This window comes from Lampris incognitus, chromosome 4, assembly GCF_029633865.1.
Source record: "Lampris incognitus isolate fLamInc1 chromosome 4, fLamInc1.hap2, whole genome shotgun sequence".
Lineage (NCBI taxonomy): Eukaryota > Metazoa > Chordata > Actinopteri > Lampriformes > Lampridae > Lampris > Lampris incognitus.
Window position 1 is genome coordinate 21196998 of NC_079214.1, and position 12452 is coordinate 21209449.

The following is a 12452-nucleotide window of genomic DNA, read 5'->3' on the forward strand; positions in this document are numbered from 1 at the left end:
GCTCGGCTTGAACTGCAGCAGATTGTCTTGACCATGTCTACATGCCTGAATGCATTGAGTTGCTGCCATGTGATTGGCTGATTAGAAATTTGCGTTAACGAGCAGTTGGACAGGTGTGCCTAATAAAGTGGCCGGTGAGTGTATATTATAATTTAAAAAATATAACATGTAACTATATATTATAATCCAAAATTCTCATCTAAGTAATAATATTTACAAATATTAAACTTTTTAAAAAACAAATAGGCCTATAACCAGAAATTGTTTACTTTACTTTCGGCGCCCCCGCTGATGCGGCGCCTGTGTGCATTGCACCCTCTGCACCCCCCCCCCTCGTTGCGCCCCTGCGGAGGAGGCATGTGGTAGTCTGCAGCCCTCCCCGGATCGGTAGAGGGGCTGGAGCAGAGACCGGGACGGCTCGGAAGAGCGGGGTGATTGGCCGGATACAATAGGGGCGGAAGTCATGTGATCATTTTGTCTTAGTTCACCAGTACGGTTGGTAGCAGATTCTGCCTGCTCCCAGACTTCATGCAGTGTGCCGCACAGAACAATGCGGATTTAGTGAACGCTTCAATCTGCATTCCCATCTCAAATCCCCCGACATCAGCTTGCTAAATACAAAAGACAGAAGAGGTGGCGCCGTTACGTCCCATCACAGAAAGTCTTTTTATCGCAAGGAGAATAACTTGGAGAGCACACCGTACATAACAAGGAGCGATCTGCCCAGTCTGAATATGAATAACTCAGCTGGGACCTGCGATTGAATTATTGCTGCTGCGGTTACCACAAGCTGAAGCCCCGCACATCCGCGCTGCTGCAGAAACAGAAACAGTGCTGCTTAATCTCTTGAGCGCAAGCAACTAGACCTGCAGTAAGGGAGAAAATATTCAAAACTTGTAAAACCTCCTGAAAACCTCCTCGGGGGCCAAATTCGGTGGGCTTCCTCAGAAGACTCCAACAAAGACTTGGTCCAAAAGTGTGTACTAATCTAAATCCCATTATGTGGTGCAGTACATGCTCACTAACAAAGTGCTCTAAGTGGGTTTAACTTTTCATGTACCAAAATTACCCAGAAGACACCCTCTCTTACACGTCATGAATGGCAGTTAACTCTTTATACAGTACTTTGGGAGGCTGCTTCAGATGTCCGTGAATACAGAGCTTTCCTAGCATCCATTTATTTTATTTTTTTCTTCCTGTGTAGTTTTTCCTCATCCGAATCAAGGGTTGTGGGATAGAAGGTGACGTCCACTGTCGTCCTCTACTATATCTACCTCTTTTTGCTGTATGAACGCAAACCCTCACACCGTAACTGTGATATATATATATATATATATATATATATATATATATATATATATATATATATATATATGATTGCACTGTCTCATAAAGAATTTACTTGACTAACTGGATTTATATATGTATCCCTAAATCCGTTGTATAGTATACCTATATAGTATAGTTATATAGTTTTACATATATATGTATATACTATATAACTATACTATATAAATGTGATTTATATATATATATATATATATATATATATATATATATATATATATATATATATATATATATATATATATATACTTAACTTTGCTACATATGCAACAGACACACTGTTGAAATAGGATTTTTCCCCCTCACTAATCCAATCTCACCTTTTGAACTAATCTATTCATAGAAGTGTCATTCATTTTTCCATTTTTCATTCGCTAAGGCCGCTAAGGTTTATCCTAGAAGGTAGAGACACTATGCTGCACTGGAGGATGTGAGGTAAAAAACCCCCAAAACAACAACAACAACAACAACAACAACGACAAAAACTTTGTGCCATTTGCTTTTGCCAAAATATCCTTGAGGAAGAAACCAATTCCCTACCAGCCACAGAGGTGCTGTTCTGTCCATGACCCTGTGCATGACCTCCCTCAAGGGGGGCAAGCAGAAGAGCGTCGTGCTCTGCTCATCCGATGAAAATACTATCCTCCAAACCCAACAAGCAAACATACACATGCAAAGGCCAAACACATCTGGCCTGAAGTTGGCTGCAAAGATGAGGTAATATCAGGAGATTGCAATTTGCAATAAAACTTCAAGCTTTGCCTGACATGTAAAGCGGCCTGTGATCACTTGGTCTCGTATAAAGTCACTGAATTTTGCACATCTGGCTGGTATTGAGCCACATGTATGATAAGCTAGGCTTTACTGCTTGTGTCCTGTCACTTTCTCTGGCAAGTTCTATGACATGATTCCGTTGCCTACTGTAAACTGCTGTGTGATGAAGTACCTGAAGATGGTGGTATACATCTACCAGAGCTTTCACTTGGCCCTGGATTTCAGGATTTCCCTCATAAATATGTTAAATCCTTGCTCCGTGACGATTATATTTATATTATCACATTGCTTTACTGCTTCATCCTACTGCTAAAAACTACAAGAGGCTACTAAGGGCACCTAATCGTGGGGTATTTTGGCAATGAATTGCCTCCTTAAGAATCAGTTGGGAGACCAGGAGCTGGCTTTTTGACTCTGCTCTGAATATGATTGCATTTTCTGGTTCAGTGCTAAGAGCACCACGTAGAAAGACAGCTCATTTGGATGAAAGATTTTGCAGGTGCTCCTTCAAAAAAATACACGCATCCACAAAATCAGTTTCTCACAGCTTGCTGCCAGTGCAGCAACTGCGGTTTTTTTGCATTGCGGCATGTCAATCCAGCATCCATCTTTCTGCTCTATGTACCCATTCCCCATCATATATAATCACTTCATATGAGTTTTCGGTGCATCATTTTGCAAGATACTGACAACTTGACTGTTGCCCTCTTTACATTTGGTTCCATGTGACGTTGCTGAACCAGGAATTTAAGCTTATATCGCTGTTGCTTTCATTATGAGTCGCTTTTAAAAAAATCAATCAGCCTTCAGCTAATGGCCCCAAACATGAAATGTAATCAGCATGAATTGTCAGCTTCGTGTGTGATTCGTTTTAGGTGTCTAGTTGTTTTCACCATCTCTCAAAAGTTCAGCGTTGGGGCGCCCGGGCGGTGTGGCGGTCTATTCTGTTGCTGACCAACACGGGGGTCTCCGGTTCGAAGCCCCGTGTTGCCTCCGGCTTGGTCGGGGCGTCCCTACAGACACAATTGGCCGTGTCTGCGGGTGGGAAGCCGGATGTGGGTATGTGTCGTGGTCACTGCACTAGCGCCTCCTCTGTTCGGTCGGGGAGCCCGTTCGGGGGGAATAGCGTGATCCTCCCACACACTACGTCCCCCTGGTGAAACTCCTCACTGTCAGGTGAAAAGAAACGGCTGGCGACTCCACATGTATCGGAACAGGCATGTGGTAGTCTGCAGCCCTCCCGGAACAGCTCGGAAAATTGGGGAATTTGGTCAAGTACAATTGGGGTTAAAAAGGGGGAAACCAGCCTTATATGAGGACGATTATTAGCAACATAACCAACTGTGTCAATTAAACTCACGAACAGTTTCCAAATAAAATGCGTCTCCTTACGTCGTGGTGATACCTGCTGATGATCGCGCTATACTGGGATTCAATTACATGTCGTCTAACGTACAATACACTGGAAAGGGTTTAGATTGACTAATAGCTCAAGTTTTGTTTGGTAATTAGTCTCGGTGACTGCCCTTCATCCCAATGTGTATGTCATGTCACTGTCCTACGGCTAAATGCCAGCATCCTGGCACTGGCAAGATGATTTGTGTGCTGTGCTGCTAGCGTAACCTACAAAGTGTAACCGAGCTGTTTTCTCGCCTGGTGCGGGATTCGACCCGCGGTGTGCTGCACCGCAAGGCGACATCGCTGACCGCTCGACTAAAGAAGCTGCCTCCCTGGCAATAGGCCAGTGGGTCTTTTTGTAGGTTACTCTAACTTTGGACGCCCGGAGGGGCACATTGTAATAATGCAGCTTTTGCAGTGGCTGCGGGTTTTTTCCATTTAATTTCGTCATCAGATTCTTATCTTGTTTGTTTTGAAGTTTCATGCAAAGATGATTGAAAGCTGTTATCACAGGCGCTGCTGCTGCTGCTGCTGCTGCTGCTGCTGCTGTGTCGCGCTCATCAGAACTTCCTATTCTGTCCCGATGATAAGATTGATTTATGGATTTGTCCCAGTGGTTCGGTGGGCTAGGGTGCATGTCACGCTGCTCACAGTGTTGAGCGTTAACATTCAGCTGGTGACCCCAGGTGCATATCATATCTCCCCTCCATCTTCCTCCTCCTCCTCCTCCGTGGCGTGCTGTCTAATGAGACAGAGACAACAGCTATCTGAGGCTTAAATCGGAGATTGCTTGGCTTTTGTTTTTCGCAAGAAAATTACATGTAAGGGATCGGGGTTTAGTCTTTGCATTTTGCACAGGTATCTCCGTGTGTATGTCGGTAAACACTTCTCTTTCTGGTGATCAAAATTGGTTTCCCATCACAGTTGACAGTTTATAAAAAGCCATATTTCACACCGGTAGAAAATAGTTTGCTAAGGCTAATCTACACATCGCGTGCATGATGTTTACTGTGTTCTTGCTTGCATGATCTGTGACGGATGACTGACTGCACTTGACCCCCCCTTTTTTTCTCCCCAATTGTATCGGGCCAGCTACCCCACTCTTCCGAGCCGTCCCGCTCTCTGCTCCACCCCCTCTGCCAATCGGGGGAGGGCTGTAGACTACCACATGCCTCCTCTGATACATGTGGAGTCACCAGCCGCTTCTTTTCACCTGATGGTGAGGAGTTTCACCAGGGGGACTTCGCGCGTGGGAGGATCATCTCCCCCCCCACCCAGTTCCCCCTTGCCCCTCGAACAGGCGCCCCCAACCAACCACAGGAGGCGCTAGTGCAGCGACCAGGACACATACCCACATCCGGCTTCCCACCCGCAGACACGGCCAATTGTGTCTGTAGGGACGCCCGACCACGCCAGAGGTAACACAGGGATTTGAACCGACGATCCCCGTGTTGGTAGGCAACAGAATAGACCGCTACGCCGCCCAAGAATTGACTTGATATACTCTACTGATGCCCGTGGGGAAATTACGCTCTGCATTTAACCCACCCTAGCAGTGTAGCTAGGAGCAGTGGGCAGCTGCCGCACCCGGGGACCAACTCCAGTTCCTCTTTCCGTTGCCTCAGTCAGGGGCACAGCACTCACCCTAACATGCATGTCTTTTTGATGGCGGGGGAAACCGGAGCACACCCACGCAGAGAACATGCAAATTCCACACAGAGGACGACCTGGGATGACCCTCCCCCACCCCCAAGGTTGGACATCCCCGGGGCTCGAACCCAGGACTTTCTTGCTGTGAGGCGACAGCGCTAACCACTGCGCCACTGCGCCACCCGGCCGCCCTGATTGTTAAAGAAAAACTACCAGCCTCGGATTAGCCACCAGATTCTCCCTTTTCTCTTTTCTTTTTTGCCTTTTCACATAAAATTGTGGTTGGGTATAAAAAAAGAGAAGATGTTAAGAATGGAAATTTATGCATGAGAGGTTTTGTATTTTTCCCTTCAATGCCCATTCCTCTGTAAACAGACGTACATAATAGACTATGAAGATTCCGGCGCACCTTATCTCCCCCCAGCTCAATATTTTTGCTAAGAAATAGACGAGAAGGGGGATGAAGGGCATCTTGGCAACGAGTAAACAGTCGTCCATGAGAAGGAGCGGTGCCTCAGCAGCGTCAGTAGTGCTGGCAGTACTGACGCTGCGCCTGCGCAGCTCCGCCATCAACAGGAACACCGCCGTATGTCGGACGTGTTATTCCGGGGGAAGTGGCAGGGATGCCTTTAAATGTTCTCGCCTTGTTAATACGACCCTCTGAGGCAGTGGTAGCCAAAAGGTTAGAGGGGTGGATTTTGTGGTGCCGTAAACCGGGAAAATGTGGGCTGGAAATGTGAACGGGTCACGCTCTCTATTCCCTCAGCATCCACTCGTCTACGGACCCCGGAGGAATGCACTTAACCCCCGGATCCTCTAATGGACCTGCTCAGTGGGCACAGAATGACTGACTGTGCACGACTGTGACACAGGGCACGGCTGGAAACCGGCATCTGTGTTCAACAACCTTTCCCCTATGCAAAATAGTGGAAGAGAGAAAAAAACCAAACAAACTTGTAAACATGTAGTCATGGTCATTCATCCTGAACTGGACTGGAGGATGTGTGGCTTCAGTAGTGCATGCTGTCTTGACAGCTGTTTGATAGGGTAACGGTCACACACACACACACACACACACACACACACACACACACACACACACACACACACACACACCTCCCACTCTGGTTGTCTCTCCGCCTATTTCCACAGTAATGACCTTGGCAAGAGTAAGAATAACAAGGCGTGATTTGGGTTTTGGGTCTTGATTAATCTGGAAATGAAAATAGATTTCAGAGGGAATCCTAAACCGGGGGAATATTAAATCCGGCTCCTGCAAACCAACGCCTCGGCGCCTCGGAGTGATGTCAGCAATAAAAGGCGGGTGTGATTTCTTTAGCATTGGTAGACAGACGCTGCCTCGGCGTAGCGTTTCCTCGCCTCCCTCCTGAAGACTAAATGTGCTATCGATGTTCAATATTCATCATTTCTGCTCAAGTCGAGCTCGGCGAGGATGAAAAGCTGAATATTTAACTTTTTTTGTTTTGTTTTGTTTTTTACTAAATATCCAAACTGTTGAAAACAGCCTGGATAGGATGTGTTGTGTGTTTGTGGCGCTGATGTGGCATTAAGAGAGGAGCACAACTGACATGTATAATAAGGCAGGTTCTCCCCCATGCCTCGCTAACTGTTCACAGAGAGTCAGGGAGGTTGGGGAGGGGGGGTTCTACCCCTCCTGGAGGCAGAGGAGGTTATTATGGAGGGGCGTTTCTTTCACTGGTCAATAGGGCCCGATGATAACAGCTCAGGTTAAGACAGGAAGTGGTGTGCACATGTGAGGCAGGTTTAAGATGTGCTGGAGAAGGGCGGGGTTACTGTTGGGCCAGGGACCGTGACTTACACTGTACACAATAATAGCCGCGCGTGGACACGCGCACGCGCACACACGACCCCCTATATCTCATAATCAAACATGATTTTACTGGGACATAGAGTTAGAAGAGGGAAGGGATAAGGGATATAAAGGTATTGTTGGATTCCCCCCCACTCTCTCTCTCTGTCTCTCTCTGTCTCTCTCTCGCTCTCTCTCTCTCCTGTTTTAAAAAATAGAGTTATGTTGTCCTGTGGTAAAGCCCCCAAAACATTGTGCTTGGGTCTGACTCAAATATACAATCTGGCCATGATCAACATTCACAAACAAAACACGCAAATTTAACATCGAGATGTATTTTATTTTAATTAATTAATTTATTTATTTATTCATTTGCAAAAAACATCTCGCCCCGCATCAACGATTCCAATTTTTAAGGAAATAACTCTTCATCATCATCAGACGCTCGACGGGTGTGCCCCGAGCGGTGAGAGCATACGGGTCTATCCGATGTGACGCGTGATTAAAACAGATGATGTTGGTCCGCGGAGGACCCTCCCCAGGAACCAACGCAAGCTGCGGTCCAGCACACTCATTACAAACCAGTTCACCATGCGTTGTTGCTGCGCACGTGCATCTAATTAGACAAAATAAATGGACGGAAGTCAGTAAGGACGCGGAATACTACTATGGGACACTGCACTCCAAACTCTATTAAACATGTAATGGAAAGCATTTATCATGGCCGCCGTGTGCAACCTACACCTTTCGTACGGACCGCTTAGCAGTCTGTCTGCGGTGTACTCCGTGGTTCCGAGCCTCTCTTAAAACACCCCTAATCTCCTCTGTATCGTGCTCAGAGCCGTGCCACTCTAGACCTCTCATCAGGTCAACCTCCACGTCCAATCAGAAGCAGGGGGTGGGGGGAGACTGGGGAGGAACCGGGTTTATTACGGGATATTCCCTTCTTCTTCTTTTAATCCAGTGTCTTACTTTCTGATTCCGAATCCCAGCAATATCGACCAAAATCAGTGGCCGTTGCTTGCTTGTTGTCAACACGAGGTTTTGAAGACACACACTTTTTGTGTTGTTTGTTGTTTGTTTCCTGAACTGACGGCAGCTGTCCCATTTGAGGCTACTCGCAGGCAGCGATGAATCAAACTCCCGCGCAGATAATTGCTCTTTCTCGATATGTGGCTGTACGGGACAAGGCTGATTGATATGATGGGGAGAGAGAGCGCGAGAGAGAGAGAGAGCGAGAGAGAGCGAGAGAGAGAGAGAGAGGGGGGGGGAGCGTTTGTTGGAGCTCGAAAACAACGGGAAGCGAAAACCCCGCACCAATGGCTGCACCGGCTGCTGACATCATATATATTGCAATCTCTGAATCACCCCCACCACCCACCCCCTTCCTCTCTCTCTCTCTCTCTCTCTCTCTCTCTCTCTCTCTCTCTCGCTCTCTTGATTCAGCCCCTGCCTATTAGCGAGTCCCTCCGTGTCCCCGTGTTATTTAAAGCCAGAGAGCCTCCATCGCGCCGGAGCCACTCACTGTGTTGCATCCGCTAAAAACCCAGGCGACCGGCGAGAGAGCGAGAGCGAGAGAGAGGGAGAGAGAGAGAGAGACGGAGAGAGACAGAGAGGAAAAAAGCCGATAACTGAGGGGAAAACAAACGGGGAGAGAGTGAGAAACAGCTATGAAATTCATTCAAGCCGTTTGCGTAATGCTCCTCTGTCCCGCCTTGAGCCTCCACACCAGGTAAGTCATAATAAACAAGAAGACATGCTTTGTATGTGTGCGTGCGCGCGCGCGCGTGTCAGTTTTATCGCCAGATAATCAGAAACAAATGGACACGGGTCCAGTGCGTGCAATGGGCAGTCTTAAGATAACGCTGTGGTGAAGGTCTGCTCAGTCCTGCCCAGATAGGTTGAGCCCAATTCCTGGCACGAGCCCTCTGTGTCTTGGTGCCTGGCGTGCTTCTGAGAAGACTTGAAAAGACTGTAAGGGGAGGAGAGGAGAGGAGAGGAGAGGAGAGGAGGAGAGGAGAGGACAGGCTGAAACCGTCGTCCTGTTGTGATCTGATTCAGAGAATGTAAAACCTCCTAAACAGTGGTGGACTTGCTCGCTGGGAGTTTGGCTGCCTGGCTGCAGCTGTGGCAGGGGAGCAAGTTGAAGTCACACGAACTGAGGGGGGGGGGGCTGGCTACTCGTGTTGCAGTGTTTTGGAGAGGAGCAGGTGTGTGTGAGCGTGCGTGTGTGCACAGAATAAGTCAGTGGAAGGCGTTTAAGGGAGATTGGTGGTGAGAAGGATGGAGAGAGAGAGAAATGATTGCGAAGAGGCGGTTTTGATGATGAATGAAATCATTGATAAAAAAAAAACCCATGCCGCTTTTCGTCCAGGCACCACAACCTCAACGAAGAAGCCTTGTTGGAAGAAATTCAGGGCTTTGACTCATGCCAGGGAGACATGACACACAAGCAGGACATGCATTAGGGAACTTGTCTTTCCTCCATTTCTCAGGGCTGGTAACATCCCTACATTTTTACTTCTGCCTGGTGAATAAGTGCAGAAGAAGAGTGCAGTTGGGCCAGGGGGTTGCTGAACAAATGCATGCGCAGGAGAGCGAATGGTCTTCAACTCTGCTTCGCCACTAATACGAATTATAGTCAGTTCTGCCAAACTCTCAACCAGAAAGTACCGATTATCTGTGTTTGCCGCCTTACGAGTCAGATAAAGAGAAGGAAAAGGTCAAGGTTGCTCCCTGTATTCAGCATATTTGTCAATATCAGAGAGGTAAATTGATGATGCGTGACTCGTGAAACCGTGGGCCGTATTGACGTATTAACCTGCATTAGCAGTCAGCAAATTAAGTTCTCAGACACACTTTATTACACCCACACGCTTCAAGCAAGTCAAATATCCAGCGACAAAATTGAATAAAAAACACATTTAGAAACATGTTAGATCATGCTGTTCTGTTTTTTGGAGATTGTTCTCACAGAAAACATCCCTTTCGGTGCTCTATGGAAGACAAAAAAATGGATATGTCAAAAATATTTCCTATCTCTGCAGCTAACTTTTTACATTTTGTTATCTTCAATTAGAGTCAGTCTCAGAAGTGACCTTTGTGGGTACTATTTTGGGATGAGAAACCCCGTGATGGTAATTTGGACAGTAGTGATGGAGTATTGTGAAATGCAATTACAGTAACCCGGATGTGTAATCAGGGAGTCTGCTGCATAGCTCAACATAAAAGATAGTGTGCTCACAAAGGTCCATGTTGTTAAGAGTTTGTTGTTGCCGCTAAAGGGATGACAAAAACCCTGGCTGCTCTTGCCATGACTTATTGTGTGTTCGGGTCCAAACATCTCACGCGTTTTCTCAAGCTGGCATTTTTGCCGTGTGAAAGAAATGCCCCACATTGGTGAGCAGAAACAGCACAGAAATTTGACTTGTGTGTCTCCTTTTTTGCTCAAATTTTTTTTTTACAATTCTGTCATTCAGATGTATAACACAACTGAATCTCTTGTAATTTTTGTTATTTTTGGAGAACAAAAACGACCCCATGGTAGATGGACTGCATTTATATATAGCGCTTTTCTAGTCTATCGACCACTCGAAGCGCTTTACAGTGTACGCCTCACATTCACCCATTCACACACACATTCACACTCTGATGGTGGAGGCTGCCATGCAAGGTGCCAACCCGCCCATCAGGAGCAGTTAGGATTCCAGCGTCTTGCTCAAGGACACTCCGGCATGCTCTCCGGAGGAGCCGGGGATGGAACCAGCGACCCTCCTGAGTACTAGACGACCCACTCTACCTCTTGAGCCATGCTGCCAACACCCTCTCCCCCTGTTTCCAGTGTTGCTGTAAGCATAAAGAACCTGCTCAAAGGCGTACCTGCAACCCAAAAATGAATTGTGACAAGAGCTGTTCTGTCGTCACCACTCTGCCACGCGCCCCGCGAGACTCGCCGGCGTCACATCACTTTCACGCAAGGAAAGGCAATTCATGCAATAGTTTCAACCTGGCTGGGAAAATAATTTCAGTTTCCTGTAGGAAGTTGCAACACATGTTTGTTAAACCTTTCACGTATGCACACACAATTCCAAACTTAAGGCCTGAAAATCTTTCCAGGGGTTAAACGATATTGACGTAACTGTGATCTCGGCCTGAACTAGAAACATGACACCCGTGCTAAGAAGAACAATACAGTTTCATTATAATGAAATTGATCTCATTAGTTCTGCAAATGTGCAAATGTTTGATATACAGAGAATCCCAAATTATTGCTTACATATATACATATTTGTCTTACATGTATCGACATTCATAATTTCATCTTATGTCTAATTGTCCTAATGGGTAAAGCACCAAGTCAAATTATTGGTTCGTTAAAGACTTGCTTGACAAATAAAGAGATCTGGATTGTGATCAGCGCAATGTCCCTTTCCACTCAGGAGAATTTGTGAAATAGTTTTATTTATTTATTTTCTGCGCCATATCCTGATTAGGTTATGGCGTGATTAAGATGGAGCAATGCACTAAGTTGGGCAGGAATGATTGAACTCTAATGAATTGATCGGGGAATCAAGGCCAAAGAGGCGTGGTGCAGAGCTCTTGCCATAGCCAAAAAAAAAACAAAAAAAATCAATTTGTACTTAGCCAGAACAAAAGCCTTCATTGACATCATTCCCATGAGATATCAGTCCACTTCCTCTTAGTCAGGGTTTGGAGGCTATCAAGACTCTCCCTCTGAATGTGGCTTCCTCGCTCATGACAAAACACAAACGGCTCCACTTCTTTTGCACTTTGCAGGGAGAATTTCTTGAAATGTCTTCCGTGTCTCTTACCTCATCTGGTTCTGCCTTGAAACAGCGGAGTCTTGTGGGATCCCCAAAGCATCAAATATTTAGTCATAGTTTGGACACCAATTAAAAGTAGTAGAGAGCCCTCGATGATATGTAAAGTGCAGGCAGGCTGCTTGCTTTAATGTCTGCACATCCAGAGGTGAATGTGTGCATATGGTAAACGAACAGAGTCTCTCGTTAAAGCTAAAGGATGGCGGTTCGTCAGGCGTGGTACTAAGAGCAACAAACATGATAAATAATACACAACATCACTGGTCTTGGTTGCACTGCTGAAGTGTTATGGCTACTTTGGTAAGATTTTTTGATATGTCTCCGGTCCATTCATCCATGAGATTAATGAAACCGATGCTTGGTTCACTTGCCCCTGACACGGCAGTCTGATGGCTGTTGTTCGCACTGTTGTCGTTTGGTGAAACTTCCGTAAATGGTACTCGGTTGCGAGCTGACAGATTGCTGATGCAACTTTCACGGATCATGGATCACGCTTGAGTTCACACACGGGCCCGAGACGTGGAAATGAGGGGAGGTTTACGGGTTAGTGAACGGGGGTTTAAGCTCGCATTTATAAGTAAATTACTGAAATTACTGTTCATTGTGGGTAA

The 12452-nt window shown here is 46.3% G+C and overlaps 1 protein-coding gene across 1 annotated transcript in view; it reads left to right on the top strand.

The window, feature by feature from the left end:
- Positions 1-8544: 8544 nt before the first annotated feature.
- The window catches only part of luzp2 (leucine zipper protein 2), a 260639-nt gene continuing 256731 nt past the window's right edge, over positions 8545-12452 (top strand). Inside the window, exon 1 of the mRNA XM_056279165.1 lies at positions 8545-8732. Within this exon, the coding sequence (XP_056135140.1) occupies positions 8671-8732 (62 nt within the window). The 5' untranslated portion in view covers positions 8545-8670. The remainder of the gene's footprint in view (positions 8733-12452) is intronic.